The 19,325-nt window shown below is 36.9% G+C and overlaps 4 protein-coding genes across 4 annotated transcripts in view; 1 reads left to right on the top strand and 3 right to left on the bottom strand.

Moving 5' to 3' along the window:
* LOC116175634 (membralin) overlaps positions 1–7,980 on the bottom strand; it is an 80,760-nt gene extending 72,780 nt beyond the window's left edge. The window contains exons 1-3 of the mRNA XM_031493861.1: positions 6,792–7,980; positions 6,500–6,743; positions 6,360–6,450 (exon numbers count right to left, since the gene is read on the bottom strand). Coding sequence (XP_031349721.1) covers positions 6,360–6,450; positions 6,500–6,743; positions 6,792–7,572 — 1,116 coding nt within the window. The 5' untranslated portion in view covers positions 7,573–7,980. The remainder of the gene's footprint in view (positions 1–6,359; positions 6,451–6,499; positions 6,744–6,791) is intronic.
* Positions 7,981–9,177: 1,197 nt separating this feature from the next.
* On the bottom strand, positions 9,178–10,155 carry LOC116158972 (peroxisomal membrane protein 11B). The gene is made up of 2 exons (XM_031471852.1): positions 9,858–10,155; positions 9,178–9,812 (listed from the first exon to the last, which is right to left on the bottom strand). Exons 1-2 carry the CDS (start codon positions 10,021–10,023, stop codon positions 9,286–9,288), a joined length of 693 nt encoding a protein of 230 aa, XP_031327712.1. The 5' UTR covers positions 10,024–10,155; the 3' UTR covers positions 9,178–9,285.
* A 212-nt stretch (positions 10,156–10,367) lies between these two features.
* On the bottom strand, positions 10,368–11,467 carry LOC116158971 (ankyrin repeat family A protein 2-like). Its single transcript, XM_031471851.1, has 3 exons — positions 10,877–11,467; positions 10,683–10,830; positions 10,368–10,632 (listed from the first exon to the last, which is right to left on the bottom strand). Exons 1-3 carry the CDS (start codon positions 11,408–11,410, stop codon positions 10,583–10,585), a joined length of 732 nt encoding a protein of 243 aa, XP_031327711.1. The 5' UTR covers positions 11,411–11,467; the 3' UTR covers positions 10,368–10,582.
* A 4,001-nt stretch (positions 11,468–15,468) lies between these two features.
* On the top strand, positions 15,469–17,369 carry LOC116159933. The gene is made up of 4 exons (XM_031473033.1): positions 15,469–15,746; positions 16,069–16,282; positions 16,340–16,693; positions 16,744–17,369. The coding sequence occupies exons 1-3, from the start codon at positions 15,585–15,587 to the stop codon at positions 16,660–16,662; spliced, it is 699 nt and encodes a 232-aa protein (XP_031328893.1). The 5' UTR covers positions 15,469–15,584; the 3' UTR covers positions 16,663–16,693; positions 16,744–17,369.
* The last annotated feature ends 1,956 nt before the right edge of the window (positions 17,370–19,325 follow it).

Here is a 19,325-nt window from a genome sequence, read left to right as displayed (position 1 = left end):
TCTTATTTAACTAAGAAAATATAGGGTCATTCTGAAGTTGACAATTTTAATTTTGACCCAAAAGCAGTACTATTATACCAATTACGGGGATACCCTAGAAAAGTGTCGAAGATGGGGCACCCTGTACATTCCCGATGCTACGTATTACAAGTACCTACGACAGTAGTTAATTAGGTTTCCATCTGCTTATTCGCGTAAACTATTGATTACATCCTTGTTGCTGTTATTAATCATGATAAATGTCGCCAAATAATTATTGAAGCACGTTGTTGGTGTGCTCGTACCACGTGCTTTTTTGCTTTCATAATGCAGTCGTTGTAGGCGTTAATGTCTAGTTACGGTCGCTAATTGCAACTAGAACTGTCACTTTATCTCGTTATCCGGAAGCGTTACCGTGATGTAACTAACGTGTACGGTCTATTGATGAACTTACCAACGTTCGCCCTAAGATGCTTATGCAATAGACGGGCAACTTAATAAAAAAAAATATGGATTGAACACTCAAATTATGGTTAGTTACCCCCTCTAGCGAATTGCATATTCCCCTTTAGCTAAGTGAATGTAACTAGTAGTTAGTGTGGCAGTGTTACTTGATAGTTGACATAATTATGTGGTAGCTTAGTGGGCCACCGGGAGTCAGTTAACTCGGTACAGGATAGGGTGGCGTAGGGCTCAGGTTTAGATTTATGTCGCCCGAAACCGGATCTCGTGATTAGCGTCAACTCGAAACGAGAAAGGTCGTTCCTTCATCAAATATCTTTGATACTTTAATAGCCGAAATTTTGAATTATTTATGTACGACCATTAACACAAATTGTAACCCATAACTAAATTTACGATAATTACGTCGGATCTGTTCGTGCCGTTCTGGCACTATTTACCTCCGGAACTTAATACGTACTTAATTAATTCGTACGTCTTATTAAGTTTTATCAGTGTAAGGGGATTGTGTGTGAAAATAGGCATTTTGTCACAAATTACATTATAACCGTTACTTCATACGCGGATTGCGCGCAGTAGGTGGTGCAATAATAATGAGATTTTACGTTGATGCGGAAGTTTTGCAGACTTCCGGTTGTACGCGAAAACTCCATGAATCGGAAACAGACTTGATCCTCTAATCCTTAAGTTCAAACGTACAGGTGTAATTAATTTTATTTTCATTGGGCATTGATCCATTTACAAACGGCATAGAAGCTAATTTATACCAATAGCGTATCGTGCCGTAATATGTTCCTGCTGACTTGGTAATTAGAATGCGCCGTATGATTTTAGTTTAGAGTTAGAAAATAGCAGTTACTTTCAAAAAGGTTTTTAATATCGTTTAATCTGAAAGCGAGAAACACTTGTATTTGATATAAACTGAAATGATTGTGCTATAGAGCCGCGATCTCTCTCTCGACTACTTGGAAGCGAAATAAAGAAATCATATTCTATTCAAACAACTCAAAAACAGAATATTTAAAATGGGAAATGAAAAATGCACAAGGAATAAGCTCCGATTTTAACACCTTTCATTTTCTTTTATACTTCGTAAGCTGCACTGTATAATGTGTAGTTTAAACGATTCTCATTTAGTCGTGCATTTTATGACTTCAAAATCAATTAAATTTCTCATCACCAAAACCAAAGTTGGACGCGCCAAAGGTGGCAAATAAGGGCTCTTAGGCTGTAAGTTATGTGAGACGTGATTGAGATATCGAAGCCATTAGGGAGCCTGAAAAGTGAAGGTCTTGATATACTATTTTCAATCCATAAACGCAAACTTTGCGTCTTATCATGAGCTGACGCTCCATTCATTTCTTTGTAAATAAATTGACACAATCTGAAACCAGAAATCGCAAAAAAGGAACAGGTGTCGGCAGCAAAGCTGTCATTATCAACAAATAGCAGTTTTAGTTAGTTGTAGACGTTGTTTTTGTAGATTTTTGGTGTTTTGTGTGTACTTCAACAGCCACAAATGTCCCTAGTCCCATGTGGTGAGAAAATTTTGTCCACTTTAACAATAAAAAATGTTCAGCTATTCAGGTGATCGACGCGACGATCAAGGTACGGAAAAACAAGTGTTTTGAGTTAACTGCTTTAAGCAAAAATCGTTCTCTCATTTCCCCATCCTCCTTGCTTTTCTCATGCAACATGCCTCGCTCAAACTCTCTTTAGGCCTCTTTTCTCTAAGTATGCGTCCACAATTCAAGTTTTACTTCGCGCCTCCTCCATTACTTTGCGCCTCATTCATCTGCTTTGTTTGGCATTTCTGACGCACTTTTACGTCATTTAAGCCGAAAAGCTGACCAAAAGTAAAAAAATTAAACTTCTTTATGAGGACTTTTAAATTAATAGTTTGTTAGATTTGGTAATTATGATTTCTTTAATTAATTGTTCTATCGATCGCTTATTGCGTGGTATGTGTTATTCTGGCCCTGAGTGCCTGTTTTTCTTTCAGCTTATTTGATTGTTCTGTCGAGATTTGTAAATTGTTGGTTTTGTAATTAGTCTCAAGTTTCGTATCCAGAATTACATCAAGTGTTAATTAAAAATTTGTCAATTAACTATTAGGTCTTTTGGAGGAGATTAAGGCTGCTGATTTTCTCAAATGAATAAAATTTTCATCAATATCGAGATTTTCGTTGTGGGGGAGCGTGCTCTAGAAAAATTATAATTATTTCGTTTAGATTTTGTTAGTGTACCTGAGATTAATTAGTTAGCTGAACAGGTGCTAGCGGGTGGTTTAATGACCGTTTGTAATTGCACATAGCAATATCTAAGTTTCTAAGGCTTTCGAAGCAACATCTGGTGTGTGTAACCGGAATATCTCCGCTTACGCCCCTCATACATGCCACCTATTACAGGGTGGTGCCTAGCGCAACGCAGCATAGGGATTTCAATGGTAATTTCTTTATAGTCAATTACTAGCTCCCCTAATTATTTTAGAGCAAAAGTCTAAATACGTTTTTTTTTAGAAAAAAAATACTGCATCTGTTCATACTTTTAGTTATAATTTTCCATTTTTCAAAACCGTATTTAGACTTTTGCTCTAAAATAATTAGGGGAGCTAGTAATTAACTATAAAGAAATTACCATTAAAATCCCTATGCTGCTTCGCGCTAGGCACCACCCGGTATACGGAGAAGCATCGTTCTGGCAAAGGAAAATTACCGCTTACATATCATTGAAATTAAAAAAACTTTTCTTACGAAAATTGTGAAATTCCGAAGTACTTAACCTTATTTTTGATTTTACAGGGTGTTCCAATATCCTGCAATCTTGAAAAATGTAATTTTTACTACCCACAAGTTAGTCAAAATTGGGGTCAAAAATACCCCCCCTCCATTTTGACGAAAATATGCATCCTTAGACACAAAAGGAAGGGCTGAAAAGCGTTTGGACCGAATCGCGGATGCGCAGGTGTACGGGTAGTCTCAGGTAGTACCCACAGCACATTTTTTTAATGTAGTACCATTGGATAGTACAAAAAAAGAAGACTTTGTGTACACAACATGAGGTCTGTCATACACGGCTACCGAAATACGAGGAGAGTACCATAAGTACTTAGCCTCCTCACACTATGGCAAGAGAAATTTACTATCGTGTGTAGTCTGCGAATTTCAGAAAATTGGAAAAAGGGCAATTTCGATCCGATAGGTGACTCGATTCCTGTTTTTGGAAGGAAAATCGCGCAACGAAACCAAATAGCGCTTGAATGCTGTGTACGGTTTAACGTGGTTCAACGTGGTCGCACGTCGGTTTTTGAGGAGTCACGCTACCACGGAGGGGATAACGTCACAAAAAACCACGATCTCCTATTGAAAGTGTGTGAGATAGCTGAGACAGTAGGCATCTCAAAAGATAATATCCTGCATGAAATTTTGGGCATCAGAAAACTGTTGGTGCGATGGGTGCTGCGTTTGCTCACTCCAATCACTGCACTGCAATCTTGACTTACCCTATACTTACAACTCTGAGGAAAAACTACTCTCATGTCAAAATGACAGACCTTTCGCGCCACTTTCGAATCTCAATAACAGTCGGTTCGAACTGGGTGGTACGAATAGTATCGATTCTTTTATGTGTTGACCGTTGGGACGTGAGACACACGAATGAAACTTAGTTTTGTGCGTAAAAAACAGAAAAAAATAAAATATATTATGAATCAAAAAGAGCCTGGAAAAAACCATCGTGAGGAAAAAAAACATGGCATAAACACACACACAGAAACACAAGAAATAAATCTATTACTATAACAAAATCCACAAATCAAACATCTCAAATTGTACAATAAAAATCAGGTATCAAGTCAAATATGCACCTAAACAAATTAACAAAAACGAGATATAACAGACATCATAAATATAAATGAAAAACAAAATAAACAATTTAGTACAAAAACACATTAAGCACATCTACGATCAATTTACAGTAAAAAAACATCGAAATGAAAACGGCTACCATTAATTTAACACGAGAATGCAACCAGTGAGTATTCAAGGTAAAATCGGTTCATACAAGCAAACCCACATATTAAACAGAAGAAATGTTAATTAGAGGGCCCCCTTCTCGTATTGCTAAGACACAACAGCTGCAATTCGGAGTACATATACTTATTTGGTGTTATCGTCACTATTTATTTATTCCATAACAAAACAAAATAAAATAAATTTATAAGGAATATGACCCGGTGCTGTTTACGCACGGCGAATCGCCGGGGCTCGTTGAGGGAAATCGATGGCCTTAATCGCTGACGGCGGCAAAAGGCTCAGTCACGCTGGTACGGGCGATCGTTTCAGAAAGTTCCAGAGGACGTTCCTTCGGTGTTGTCCTTACTTTTTCCGAGTTTCGGGTAGCAGTAATTACATAATTTCCTGGTTAAACGATGCGCGTAGGCTAGTGAACTATTAACTTCAATCTAGGAAGCGCGAAGCGCTGAAACGACAATACAGGCTAGGGAGCGCTGGTAGTGTAGGCTAGTGGGCTCTACTGGAGCTTTTCAGACTGTTTTCTTCGTCGGCTAATATAACCGCCGCGCCTGTGCATGGGAGGCGCGCGATTTAATTGGTTGCACGACGGCTGGCGAACGCACGCGATGTTTCGCGACCACCCTTTTGCCAGCGCGCGATTTGATTTTATGGCGAACGCATAATCTGATTGGGGTACGGCGGGTGGCGAGCGCTTGTAAAATTGCGCGACGCCACACTTACAAGAAAAGAAAATAATTACGACGTGTAATGACACCTTTTAAAACAAAAAATACAAAATCAACGTTGAGAAATCCGGTACACCAGCACGCTACTCAAGGGTTCGGAACCTAGCAACCCACGCAGACTTATTTCTGCCAAACTCCATCGCAAAAAAATCCCTGTTTACTGTATCTGTGCAGTCTTTTCACGATTGCTCTATACAGAGCGTTTCCTTATTTTTCATAGTGCTTTTCCTTCTGATGTGAGATGTGTTGCCTAACAGTAGGCGTACCACAACAAATATATCATTTAAAAAAAAGGTTTTTCTATCATTGATAGATTTGTAGTAATTTTGCTTTGCCAGACATCAATTCTCCTCCCTGTAGGCGGTGTGATTTTTTTTGGAATATAAAATATTTCAAAAGCGGATAATTTTTTAGCACATACCATTTAAAACAACACAGTTGGGTCTCGTGCTATCAAAAATTGAACCTCCAATGACCCCAAGGTCCAAATATAGTAAAAAGAGAGCACCATGTTGCTACAATTAACGAATATTACACATTTGATTGCAGATGTCTAATTTGTTGATGACACCTGCAATGGCCCATCACGTATACAAGCGAGATGAGGCGGCGCAGTACCTAAACAAGAAGAATTTAGTCACATCATTTCTAAGGCTTTCAAAGCGGCATGTGGTTTGTGTAATCGAAATAGGAATTTGAGTTTAGGCCCCTCATAATTGCCGTGTATGTATATAGCAGTAACAGTAGCAAAGGAACACAACTTAAACAGCAATCCTAATACTTTGGTGGTTCTCACATTTTGAGAACCGCTGAGGTTTGCTTTGCCAATCACTTTTCCTAATAACATTTTTTTTTATTTACACAACTCTGTCTACAGATAATAGAAACAGCACAACAGACTGTACGCTATAGTTATCTCTCACTAAATAACCATATATGCTTAGGCATATAAGTATTACTGATCTGCCAGCTGGTCTAACCTTAATGGGCCAATAAGCGCTCTCCTTTTGTACAGATTCATCTCTCCTCTCAGTGAGTGTCTATTGAACATACATCAAAGCTCATTTACAAATGAAATTTTCAGGCTTTACATACTTCAGTATCAAATGCAAGTAAATGCAACTTGGGAATATACTCTTATATTGTACTTTTTACTTACAAAAACGATCATAATAAAAAAGGCAGCAAAATAAGTACTTCTGGCCATCCACATACTGACAAACCGGTAATGTTCACCTGTGACAACATTCCTGAAAGAGACACGACGATTAAGAGACCGTGCAGCTTCACTGTGCATACCTCAAGTAGCCTTTATTATCTTCTTTTTCAGCAAGGGCTTTAATAGACGCCATTAACAAATCGTCAAACCCTAAGAACTCCTCCAACACAAAGCGACTAAACGCATCCCCGAAACATGCATCACTCCCCGGATCCAAAGTAACAATCTGCACAGGAATTCCTAGCCTTGCTCTCGTGGAAGGGCTCAAGCGGAGAAAGCCATACTCCAAAGAATACTCCACTATATATTCATCTTCGGGCCAAGCTGAAATAAATTCACTTAATCATCTGTGCGAAATGAACCCTTTGTTACCTTTTGTAGATTTCTCAACCAAGACTTTCCTCTTAGTTTGACTGTCCTCACTGACAAAATGTGACACAACACTTTGGTTAGGGTACTTCACTGCACTTTCAGCATCATTAACGCCGACTTGCAAACCACTCCAAGCTGTGGTGGTAACCTGCACACTGTCCGATAAATTTTCAATAGCACTAGGTAAAAAATTAATAATATTAATTTGCTCGTTGGTTAAATCAGTCTGATTCCTGTAGTATGTATCGAGAGGTTCAGTCTCCTTACCACTGTCTTGGACCGACGACGGTTCGATGTTAATAATACCGTCTCTAACGACAAATCCCAGCATGGTTGTGAAGTCCTCGTCCTTTTCGTGTTTTAATTTCTGCTCCTTTGCGTAACTTTTCTCTATGCTGTAATCTTGGCCTGGGTTACGTACTATTTCCACCCTCAGTATGCCGTCCTTCGGCCACGTGTGCTTTATATGATCTAAACACGTCACAGGTGTTTTGGTGAAGGCTACGTGTATGTAAACTAAGACGAAGAAAGCCCCAATCGCTTTCAACAGTACCATGAATTCGATTATACGTCGTATCGGTTTAGGAACAGTTCGGGCGTATGCCAGAGCAGTACGAAAGAAAAGTGTGTGGAACAGGCGGTCCCTGACGTGAAACAGTGGGTTTTGATTATTGTTATTTCTTAAACGATTGGTGTTTATAAGTGGTCCGATGTTTACATAGTTGTTCTCTGGATTTACACCTTCTGTGGCGGTGACTGCTGGTGGATTGTTTCCTGACATTGTTGATGTTGTGTGTGTCTCACTGTATTCTTAAAATTAGTTTCCTTATAAGCATTTTTAAATAGGGCAACAGGTTTGAGCAACTTGATCGCCGAAACACTCTACCTATGCTATTTATATTTGCATACGTGATTAATTCTTGTACACATTTTACTATTTACGTAAGAAGCAGCGTTAAAATTCGCTATTCACTTAACGTAATTGTAGATAATTATAATTAAGGAATAAAAACATCATTTGACAGCTGTCACAGACTTGTGAGGTTATAGCAGACAAGAGTTTTTCGATTCTTACGCTATGACTCGCACAACACTATACGTATAATAATAACTGAATTATTATTAATTGCGACATGTGTGATATATGTTATCAACTTTGTTTAAAACAAATTAAACAAAATAACCTTATTATTACATAATACAGATAACTGTAACATCAACTGATCAACTTCGGTTGTCTTGTCAGTGCCTCTCAAAATTTTATACACAATGCAGTTCAAATTACATCCCGCCTTCATTTTTTATTTCCGATCCACAAAGTACATTAAAAATAAAAAGACCCGTGTGTCCTCAATTTTTATTTGCGAGTAAAATAAACCCAAAATAAATTATTGAAAAGCTGTGTTTTTAGTCCGAATTTGAAACGCTTCAGACTAAATACGTCACAAACCTACAACCAATCACGTAGAAATGAGCTGGCAACCTTACGCGAGGGTCTGACGTTTGTCACATTTGACGTTTTGAGAGGGATGTTTAACTGCATCTAGCACGAAAGTGACAAGTGCCTGTGACAGATGACGCAAGTTATAAATGCCATTCTCCTGCAATATTGCCAAGTCGTTATGTCATCTGAATGGTTCTAGGAGCTGATTGGTCGGGCTTATTACGTCACAGAGCCCGCCACAATCATATCGTTTTGCATAAACCTTTAAAACCGCACATGTTCATTATTATTGGTATACCTATGTCCCTGGCATTACTTATATCATTTTTTTAATATCTTCTAATTGAACCATCATTTTATAAATTTTTTTTTTCCTTTATTTTTGAGTGGGCGGAGTTTCAGCCAACCCACTATACATTTACAAATATCCATGCCCGAACCCAGATTCGAACCAGGGACCCTTAGCACCACAGTCCAGCTTTAACTGAACTACGCCACACGGGCCGACCAAAACAAAATAATAACAAGCTCAGCACACAAAACAATGACCACTTAACAAAATCTTAGAGCAATAGTTACACATAACAGTCGATCTGGGTACATCTTGTACAGTACGTATAGTTTTATGGTACCAATATAAAGATCTTAGATGTTGCCATTTTTACTACATACAATATGCGGGAAATTTGATTGGTATAAAAAGCAGAGGAAAATTCCCAGTTAAAATCGTTATCTTTCATTTAAGGACTCCAAACCGCCTGGTGTTCAAAAGGCTTGAAATTCAGTCAGTTATTGTGATAATTGTGAATGTTAACTAGGTAAATTTAGCAGAACCTCGTATTATTGTAGGCGACTTTTGAGCAAATTATTTTGAGAAAAGCACTTTTGTACAGCCCATACTATTTAAAAACTTCTTTTTAAATTTACATATTAAAAACAAAGAAAACAGGTACAATATATTGAACAGTAATGGAATAGAATATTAAAACAATGTTACATTATTCGTCATATAAAAATAGTTTCAACAGCTACCACTTCGTTATTGCACATCTAAACTAACTTAGCGGCCGGCTGGACTAGCGAAATGATGCCGGCAATAGAAGAAATCACGCCCAGCAAACCGATTGTACCAGGAGACAGCTTGGTATGTCCCAATGCCGTTAGTGGAATAAATACATCACAACAGTTTTTAACTGTGTCAACAACAACATTTTGATACCCTTGAACGCAAATGGCAGCATTGGCACTGCATGAAAATATGTCATTGAAATCTTTAAGGCCGTACTTAGGCAAAATCCTACTTCTGTTAGTCTTTAGTATTACTAATATCTCATAAAAATCGCGAACTAAATTCATAATAATCGAAAACAGCCAATATCGATTGGAAATGCTGCTCCATTTGTCAGTATTGATGGTGTACAAATCTGAACGACCTAGCCAGAGGATATGGTCCGCAAATAAGAATATGGCATGGCATATTTTACTAAGCGTTACTGATAATCGTATGCTAAGATTGGGATTTTGCCAGCTTTGTGCTACTGTGTACAAACTTTCGACACATCTTCCAAATCTGAGCACTGAAAGAATAAACACTAGATATGCTCACAATAAATCATACTTACACTTTCGAAAGGTGCTTAATTGATATTCTAACGCTTTTAGATTATGAACTCCACCTTTCTGATGGTATTGAAAGCGATGCCACAGATATCGACTGAGGTATTGTAATAACCTCGCAATTTTATCTCTGCCAGCAGTTTGATTATTCAATTTTATTAAACTCTCCATTTTGTCGTGGAGAAATACTAGTCATATCGTTACTGTTGGGGCAGGTCAAAGTTCAAACATTAAACAAACGTTATTGTACTTTGCAATATAAATATTTATCTCCAGTGATAAGTGAGGTTAAAATTTGAAATATTTTCGTAATGTACATGTTGGCAACACTGTTCATTTTTGTAATTGAAAACCAGGATGCGTATTTAGGGAACGGCGTTAGTTACCATACAAAACTTTTTGGACCTTTTTGCCAAATTTATTCGCCATACCCTGCATAAAATTAGAGATAGGGTATTTACAAAATTATATGCAAAGGTACTTTTCTGTACACAGTACGAAGTATTACAGCTAAACGAGCTAAACCTTCCTATATTTTATATTCAAAGATTTCTAATAATAGCCTACAATGCTAATTCTTTGAAATACTGCATACTATTACTTATTTAAGTGGCTCCTATCCTATAATGAGTCAATAGGTCTGTTTAGCACAAAAATGGCTGCCTAGTAGCCTTAAACTAGGAAGAATTCTACACCAATCCTTCCAGGTGTCAATTGTGATTAGCATTCACTATGTCGATCCCAGTAGAGACAAAAGGTAATTTTCAATCACAGCCAATGCTAAAAACAAACAAACAATAAGTCCACTGAATTACCTTATCTGCGTATACCTAAATTGCTATTAAAATCTATTGCCAGATTATAAGCATTATCATTAGAATGGTTTTCCACGCTTACATCAGCACCTCGAAACAATAATTCGTTACAACAATGTGGATGGTTACCTCTAGCCGCATACATTAGAGCTGTATTTCCTACCTAAAATAATGTACATGAAAATATGTAAATGGTTTACTGTACTAACATCGTCCACATGATTTGCATTTGCCCCTTCATTGAGCAATAATCGTACAACCTCATGATGACCGCCGCTCGACGCGAGTAATAAAGGTGTTTCTCCTTCGGGACCTAATTTATCAATCTCTGCACCGCACCTTATTAATAATTGAGCCGTGGTAATCTGCCCATATGCACATGCCCAATGTAGGGCTGTTAAACCATCAGTATCAACTGTATCAACGCTACTTTCACTTTTAATATCCGCCTCAGTTATTTCCCCTTGGCCGGCTCGCGTGTGGAAGTTTATGTCAGCTTCTTGTGGTATTGGAGTTTCAGCTTGTGTGTTTCCTCTTTGTAAATTAGTCAAAACAGTTCCTAGACTTTGTTTATATGGTTGGAATGCACTTTTACGGTTTGCATCTTGCCATGAACCGGGTGACCACTTTGAAGGAACGGAATTGTACTCAGATGTGGATGGGATTACGGGAACTTGAATGCTGTTAGACACTGGAATTGTGTTTATAATCGGTTTAATGTCTTGTTCCTCTGGAATTTCCATTTTGTTATTGGTAAATATAACCTAAGATTAGACAGACGTCATTTTAATTGAGTGTAGTAAAGTTAGCAACAGTTGAATTGAGTGAGTGGTTCTCAACATTTTTAAAGCTGTCCTCTATGAAAACAGAATGGAATTAAAGCGACGTGATTTCAGCAATTGAAGGCTTTGACAAAATCATTTGCTGCTTTCCTACAGCATTTTAAGGCCCTTTCCGAGCTGTATATTCTTGTCCCACTGCTTTCTTTCTAGGGCTTTTCCATTACAATTTAGGATCATCTAGGTATATATGTATCTATGAAGAGTTGTTGGGTATCGATTCTCTCTCTCAAGATGCTCGAAATGCGGTAAAATTACAAATCAAGTGGCAAAAAATCCCCAACTTGTTTATACATATAAGGGTCAAGCAGAAAATTGGTCCCTCATGCTCCGTAAGCCGATCTTTAAAATCGGCAACCTGTGGCGTTTTGAGTCTTATCTGCTTGCACACTCGCTTCTTATTTGAAAGCGCTTCATTTCATTGCATGCCGGACATACTACTATGCATTAAAACAATAAATGTAAAAATAAGAATCATTTCCTGTCTGGTTGAACCATTGAATAACGAAGTAATTTTTCACTCAACGGTTGAACGTATAAGCTAAAAGTTCAAATTACATTTGTGAAAGGAATCCACGAATTAAGAATGGGATAAAATGTTTTCGAGGATATTCTCAGTTTGGGTATTCGCTGTATATGCACCAGTTAATTATGCTGAAATACCTTTATAGCACCATAGATTAAGAAATTTTAATCTATGATGGCAGGAAATCCATTCAATTAAAGCACTTCAAATTAATTAATAAATTAGTCGGACGCGTAGATCGAAAATCGATCTTACGTTTAGATCTAAAGAATAATGTTTAATAAACCTGTGCAAAAAACTAATTTATTTTAATAAATTGGCATTAAAAAGGACAAGGGTCATCAAGGATTTGATCTTGATTTATAAACCAGCTTGTAGCGTTTCGTAGTGATTTTAAATTGTTCCCGCGTAATTTGTTTTAAAAATTTGTGAAATCAAGGCAAGTGGTTGCCCTTGCATGTACATGTACGATAAGCAAAGCGGTTTTCCACGTGAAGTTCGGCATTAGATTGAATGTGGTTTAACCGAACGCTGTAAGCTGATTCTTTACCCACATTTGTTAAAAAAATTGCCTTTGGTAGTTTGTTTCTTCAGGGTGATTTTGGGGTGTTCGTGTCGATATTCGGTAAGTGGGGTTCGTTCAATAAACTTAGGGTAATTGTGTGTTTAATCTTTTAGGCCGTTGGGTACAGATGGGCGATAACTGTTTTCACCTATCGATAAGTATCGGGTACTTACCTATCGATATATTTTACTTATCGATATGCCGATAATTATCGAAATATCGATATATATATCGATAACTATCGAAATATCGGTAACTATCGATATGTCGATAGTTATCGATATATCGCTAGTTATCGATATGTCGATAGTTATCGATATATCGATAGTTATCGATATATCGATAGTTATCGATATGTCGATAGTTATCGATATGTCGATAGTTATCGATATAACGATAGTTATCGATATTTCGATAGTTATCGATATTTCGATAGTTATCGATATTTCGATAGTTATCGATATATCGATAGTTATCGATATATCGATAGTTATCGATATATGATTACTATCGATAGGTATCGATATATCGATATGTCGATAGTTATCGATATATCGATAGTTATCGATATGTCGATAGTTATCGCTAGGGATGGGCGATAACTGTTTTCACCTATCGATATAAGTATCGGGTACTTACCTATCGATATGTTTTACTTATCGATATGCCGATAATTATCGAAATATCGATGGTTATCGATACACCGATAACTATCGAAAGATCGATAACTGCCGCTATATCGATAAGTTTCGGTATATCGATAGTTCTCGTTATGGCGATAGTTTTTAATATATAGGTATCGATATAATATTACCGATAATTTTTTTGAAAGCGTGTCTAAAACTGCATGAGTTTACTTTTATATTTTGGCGAAAGAGCCCGACAAGACAAGAGGGCTCTTTTAACAAAATATGAAAATAACCCAATGCAGTTCTTGCAACTTTAATGGAGTTACCATATTAAATGTGCAATTATCGCAGGGCTCTTTAGCTTTCTACAATGCAATTACCGCTGTAATTAAGCGGTAATTGCACGCCTCATTTGAGAGAAATATTCGACGTATCGATAGTTATCGACAGGGATAGTTATCTTATCGAGTTTTATTAATAAAATCCATTTTCCGGTTTATTCTCGTGTAAAGTGACTATTAATAGTTACTCGACGTTTCTTTGCTACCTTTATCAAGAGTTTTTTGTTAGATTTCGTAAATGTCAATCAATTGAAACTGTATATCTAAATTTGAAGTGTTCTTAGCTTTTTCTGTTTTTTTGTGACTGGTCCTCTGTAACCATCAATCAGGTACCGATACATAGGCCATGATTACACCCTTTGATTGTCTTCTTTATTTTATCTAAAGAGTAGCCATTTTGATGCAACATTTTGTTCAAGTTTTTGAAGTGCTCTTTTTTTGAGCAATCGTCAGTAAGACGAAAAGATCTATTTTCTAAAGATTTTATTACTGCGTTTATTTGGCATGGATGATGATGTGACGTAGCGCTTCTCTTGAGAAAGGGAGCAAAGTTAAGTTTCCGAAACGTCGAGCAACTAAAAATAGTAAATTTACACGAGATGAGTAAACCCGAAAATGGATTTTATTAATAAAAATAGTAGCGCTCGTTGAAATCTCAACAATAACATAATTTTATCGTACCAATAGTTATCGACATATCGATATATCAATAGTTATCGACATATCGATATATCGATAGTTATCGACATAACGATATATCAATAGTTATCGACATATCGATATATCGATAGATATCGACATATCGATATATCGATAGATATCGACATATCGATATATCAATAGTTATCGACATATCGATATATCGATAGTTATCGACATATCGATAGTTATCGACATAGCGATAGGTATCGATATATCGATACTTATCGATAAGTATCGATATATCGATAGTTATCGATATATCGATATATCGATTTTTTTAGCTCTACCTATTGTTATTCGATATATCGATAACTATCGATACCTATCGATATATCGAAAAAAATTCCCATGCCTAGTTATAATTATTGCCTTTAGTTTGAAAATTGGTAAATACCCACCTAATCTTATCCAGGGTGGATTGAAAAAGGAAGTTCCATTTCCCATTACTCGGGTTACGAATAAAAAAGAAGAACAAGTAGCTAAAGCATAATCGCCCAGTCAGGGTCGGTCCAGTCACGGGATTTACCGCAGGTTGGCCCACCGAGTCCCGTTTTTTATTGTGAAACAACGAGAGAGCAAATCAACTCTCCGTCCAGCTGTCTTATCACCTGCCGGCCACCCAAGGACAATCAAAGTTTCGGAAAGCAAATTGTTTCTTATCATCATTATCGGCTAGGAGACGGTCGAACTGCAGGTAACCTTTGCGAAAACACCCAGCGGTCATGCGAGATATTAAGTATACCCAGAAAAGTTATTAAAAGTTGTGTTTTATAGGCGTCTTGCCATTTTATATTTGTTTATGTAATACCCACCGATAGTCCCACATTTTGGGCTACTTTGTGTACCTAGGTATTGTTTTTTTTTGTAATTTAAATGTGTGCATGTGTTAGTGAACGGGAAGTAATTCTCATTATACATTATGGGTATCTATGTTTGTAAAGAACCACTATTCTTTTGTTTATTGTATTTTCAATAAATTATTTGCGAGTTTGAGAAACTCAGTTTTACTTAATCTAAACATCAATTTTTGCAAGGACACCATCTCAATAATCGGTACCTGAAATAGATACGCATAAATATTTTGTGAAAACTATGAACTGTTTAAACAATATTTGTTCAGCGTTAATGACATCTATTATCTTTTCACACCTAAGTACTTGTTAAGACTGATAAAATGAGATTAGTATACTTATTAGGATTTGGAACAGTAAGTTATACCCATTCAGCACGACGGGACTTTTATATGGGGGAATCCCATCAACACAAAATGAATTATAAATCATAGTTAATTATTTGCAACGTTGATTGTGTAACCATGAACGGGACTTCTATCGACACTGTATTGCAAATTTTAAAATGGATCGTAAACACTCTTTTCCATCAATGCGTGGCTGTTGTGGCAGTGTACACTATATGGATCCCAATTGAAAACTACTCTGCGCCATTTTCATGGCATGTAATTTTGTGCACGCTTGGTGTAAGTAACATTTATTTTTGTATTTGCATATTACGATGACGTAGCTGTAAGTATACAATACGTACCTACAGTAAACAATATTAACTTACCTTTTTTAATGGAAAGTTACTGAGCACACTCTGTCAGGCGTTACAATTTATCGAAATTTGCATGCATCTGTAACAATTAACAGTGCCAGAAACAAAACATTGTAGCAAAGATAATATTTTGTTCTCGAAAGAGTTTCGCTGGTAATTTATATAATGTTCCCTTTTTTCTCGACCTTCACTAAAGTTCCTTCTACTTTTGAAAACTACAACATAGTGCACCATTTAATTTACAGCTCTTTCCAATAGTAGCGGAATGCCTGATCCTTTTCTCAAAACAGAACGTGTGGAGTCAAGAGATTGATCGGAAACAAAAATACTGGATACATGCGATATTAATATCGATTGGAGCGTTCTTGATCATTTTTGGAACCGCTTTGGAAACCTACCGAAAGGCAGTGCATACGGATCCGAATGTGAAAAATTTTGAGTCGGCCCATGCCATTACTGGTAAGTGCTCTTTTACCTAATAAAAATAAGTTATACATATTAGGTACTTATTTTTAGGTTTAATCGGGATTATTTTCATTGTATTTGCGATGGTATGTGGCCTCTTAGCGTTTAACACTCAAAGGATTTACAGATGGAAAGAGAAGTTCCGACCTATATACTTCAAATTCGCACATAATGTTATTGGGCAGACGGCGTATTTATTTTGTTTAATTTCCTTCTGCTTGGGATATTTCACACCGTGGTTTGTTTATTACACATCGGAGGCATCGCGAATATCTGCAACAGTAGTGTCGGTGATTGTCGCCTTTTGGTCGACGATTTGTGCGTGGAGATCACTTGTTAATCAAATTAGATCTTTACGGAATGTTGATAATTGATAAGGCTTTTTCTATGAAAAAGATAAGAAACGTAATGTGACCTTTGAATAAAACTAATTGGTAAATAATTGTACTTTGCAGCCGAAACCCGAAGTCTGAAGGTAATCTGGAGGCAAAGAAGGAGTATCGAAGCACTTATTATGGCAAGCTAATTCACTAAAGGATCAGTAACTTTCCGTGAAACTTTCATAGCAAAAAAACTGCTCCTTAACTATTTCTTCAATTAATCCATAAGCAACACTTTAACCTTTAACCCTCACGATTTTAAAATTTAACTCTATGCAATTCTATTCGGGAGGGTGTAACTTTAGTGAGTAGTACTATAGAGGAAATTCCTATATATTCCAGCAATACTAAGATTTTATCAGTTCAGCCCTTAGACAAGAAAGAGAGGGGACCCGTAATACCGCATCCACGGCATGCGTGAATTTGACGCGAATTTCGAGACGACCGCCATATTTTCGGTGGCAGACAAAGCTCGGTGGCAGTGTGAATTTATTGACATTTCTTCATTATTGATAAAGTTTGTGTGTGCAAAACTGTGTGATATAAACGTGGTGAATTGTTCTGCGTACAACTGTAAAAGTTGCAGTGGTCGTTGTCCAGCAGGAATATCATTTCACAGGCAAGATAAAAAACGGCACGTTGTCTGGTTTGGCTAAATTTAATTAAATCTTCATGGTAGTTAATAAAACACTTCTAAGGTCTTCATTTTCACAATCTTATAATTGTCCTATATGCATGAATAAAATACTGCTTTATACTTCTTTTCATTGATAATTTCTCGATTACAGTATAATATAACCTGCAAGCGATATTCCAGTGGCGGCGTGACATCTAGTTACATCACGTAACAAATATGTACATGGTTGGATGCCTAACCCTTAAGCGACTGATTACTTTGTATGGAGTAGTTTAACTATAGTGTATGTTGCCTTTGTACTTACATGTAGTCTGCGCAGGGTGCACGACAGATAGGATTTGGTCTTAAAAAGAGAGAGGTCATCGATGGATGTTCGAAACAATACACATCGATCGCCGCCACATTCGATAAAGACAAGATATCCTGAAGGAAGATCGTTATGATTAAACCCGTTAGGGGAGAAGACATCTCAATTCAATATTCACCGTCGTCATCGTCAACGGTTTGCTATAGTATCAACAGCTTATTACTGAAGTACAAGAAACTGCTTAGGGCTTTATTACCAGAGCCTGTTGTCGTATAATTGTGAGTATTCCAATTCATTTATTCTATTTTATGGTTGCTATTTTGTTTAGAAATAATTTCCCATTCTGAAACCATCAGCTGCGTTTGCCCTCAAGATTCACTCGGAAAAGAATATAGGTACATTTATTTTATTTGTACAGTTTTCAATATAAGAATTATTTACTAAGGTTGTACTTTATTTTCCTTCATGATAACAACCAAACTGATAAGAAGTGTATCAATCAAGATAGATTACAGTTCATTAATTACTTTGTTGGTGCATGATCACCTGTTTCTCCGCACTTAGCCGCAAACAGTATATAAGCTAATGATCTGTCTCCAAAAGGGGAAAATTATGTCAGAACAGTGTATGATACTGGTGTGCACCATCGGCAAATTGTACCTATAAATCAAGCAATTGTTCCCCAGGATTCACATCAGAAGCGCTAACTGCCATTCACAATTAAGCAAGCAGATATATCGGGAAGAAAAAGATTCAATGTGTCCCAGGTAGTATGCACCATAGGGAAACGACAATGTATTTTTTGCGAAGGATCCTAAAATAAGCCAGGACCATCTGGAATTATTTTCTTCTTCCAAAAGATCAAGGGATGGATAGAATAACAACCCCACCTCAAGGCAGTTTGAAAGTGCATATACCTACAAACGCTTGCTGATTACAACAGAGTTGTGAGATAGTGGGGAGTTGTATTCCTCGGGATACAATCCTCATTCTATATAACTTGTCCGTCGCAAGGAAGCAACGAACAAATTATTAATGCTTCAATTAATTGGAACAATGAAATAGAAGTGGAAGATATGCAATAAATGTTTGTTCAAAAAGCATGAAGTCTGCAATATTGAACAAATTGTTAAATACGTTGCAGGGTTCCTCACCAGAAAGATGTGTGCATTAATTAAAAGCGAAATGTGTTGCAAAGTGCTATTGGAGCATAACGAACATATACCGTACCTACATTATACTCTTTTATAATTTACCCTTTTTCAGTTTTGGTCGCTTCAAAAACGGGGTGTGCAGAATTTTACTAAAGGTATATGTGGTAATATCTACATACTTATGTAAGTATACTTTCAATAATATTGCGTTTATATCGCGCACCCAGTTTCCGAAACGATCAAAGTCGAGTCGTATGTTTACGTTTATCGCGTTTTTTGTCTCTATTCAAATAAGAACCCAATATTATGTCCGACAACTGTACACAGGTTAATCGTACCATGATGGCAGTATAAATAAATTGTAATTTCCTAATGTAATACCCGAGCGGGCGCCACTGGTGGTGGCAGTATGATCGCAATTTGCTTCACGCGCGCGCTCTCTATTACGGGTCCCCTCTCTTTCATAGTTTAAGGGAAATCGTACTTAACTTGAACTTCCAAAGGTGACTCGACAGATCGCTCGTTATAAAGTTACGATTATTCTGATATTCATGCCATC

This window comes from Photinus pyralis, unplaced genomic scaffold, assembly GCF_008802855.1.
Source record: "Photinus pyralis isolate 1611_PpyrPB1 unplaced genomic scaffold, Ppyr1.3 Ppyr1.4_LG1, whole genome shotgun sequence".
NCBI lineage: Eukaryota > Metazoa > Arthropoda > Insecta > Coleoptera > Lampyridae > Photinus > Photinus pyralis.
The sequence above is the reverse complement of the archived record's forward strand: the minus strand, read 5'-3'. Positions and strand labels throughout refer to the sequence as shown.

Excerpts from the sequence above, each read along its gene's own strand:
- LOC116158972 (XM_031471852.1), bottom strand. The coding sequence starts at position 10,023 with ATGGAGAGTTTAATAAAATTGAATAATCAAACTGCTGGCAGAGATAAA. Across the intron at positions 9,813-9,857 it reads ATTAAGCACCTTTCGAAAGT|TGCTCAGATTTGGAAGATGT; the intron begins GTAAGTATGATT and ends TTATTCTTTCAG.
- LOC116159933 (XM_031473033.1), top strand. The coding sequence starts at position 15,585 with ATGAACGGGACTTCTATCGACACTGTATTGCAAATTTTAAAATGGATC. Across the intron at positions 15,747-16,068 it reads TAATTTTGTGCACGCTTGGT|CTCTTTCCAATAGTAGCGGA; the intron begins GTAAGTAACATT and ends TTTAATTTACAG. Across the intron at positions 16,283-16,339 it reads GTCGGCCCATGCCATTACTG|GTTTAATCGGGATTATTTTC; the intron begins GTAAGTGCTCTT and ends ACTTATTTTTAG.
- LOC116158971 (XM_031471851.1), bottom strand. The coding sequence starts at position 11,410 with ATGGAAATTCCAGAGGAACAAGACATTAAACCGATTATAAACACAATT. Across the intron at positions 10,831-10,876 it reads ATGCAAATCATGTGGACGAT|GTAGGAAATACAGCTCTAAT; the intron begins GTTAGTACAGTA and ends ACATTATTTTAG. Across the intron at positions 10,633-10,682 it reads AGATTTTAATAGCAATTTAG|CATTGGCTGTGATTGAAAAT; the intron begins GTATACGCAGAT and ends GTTTGTTTTTAG.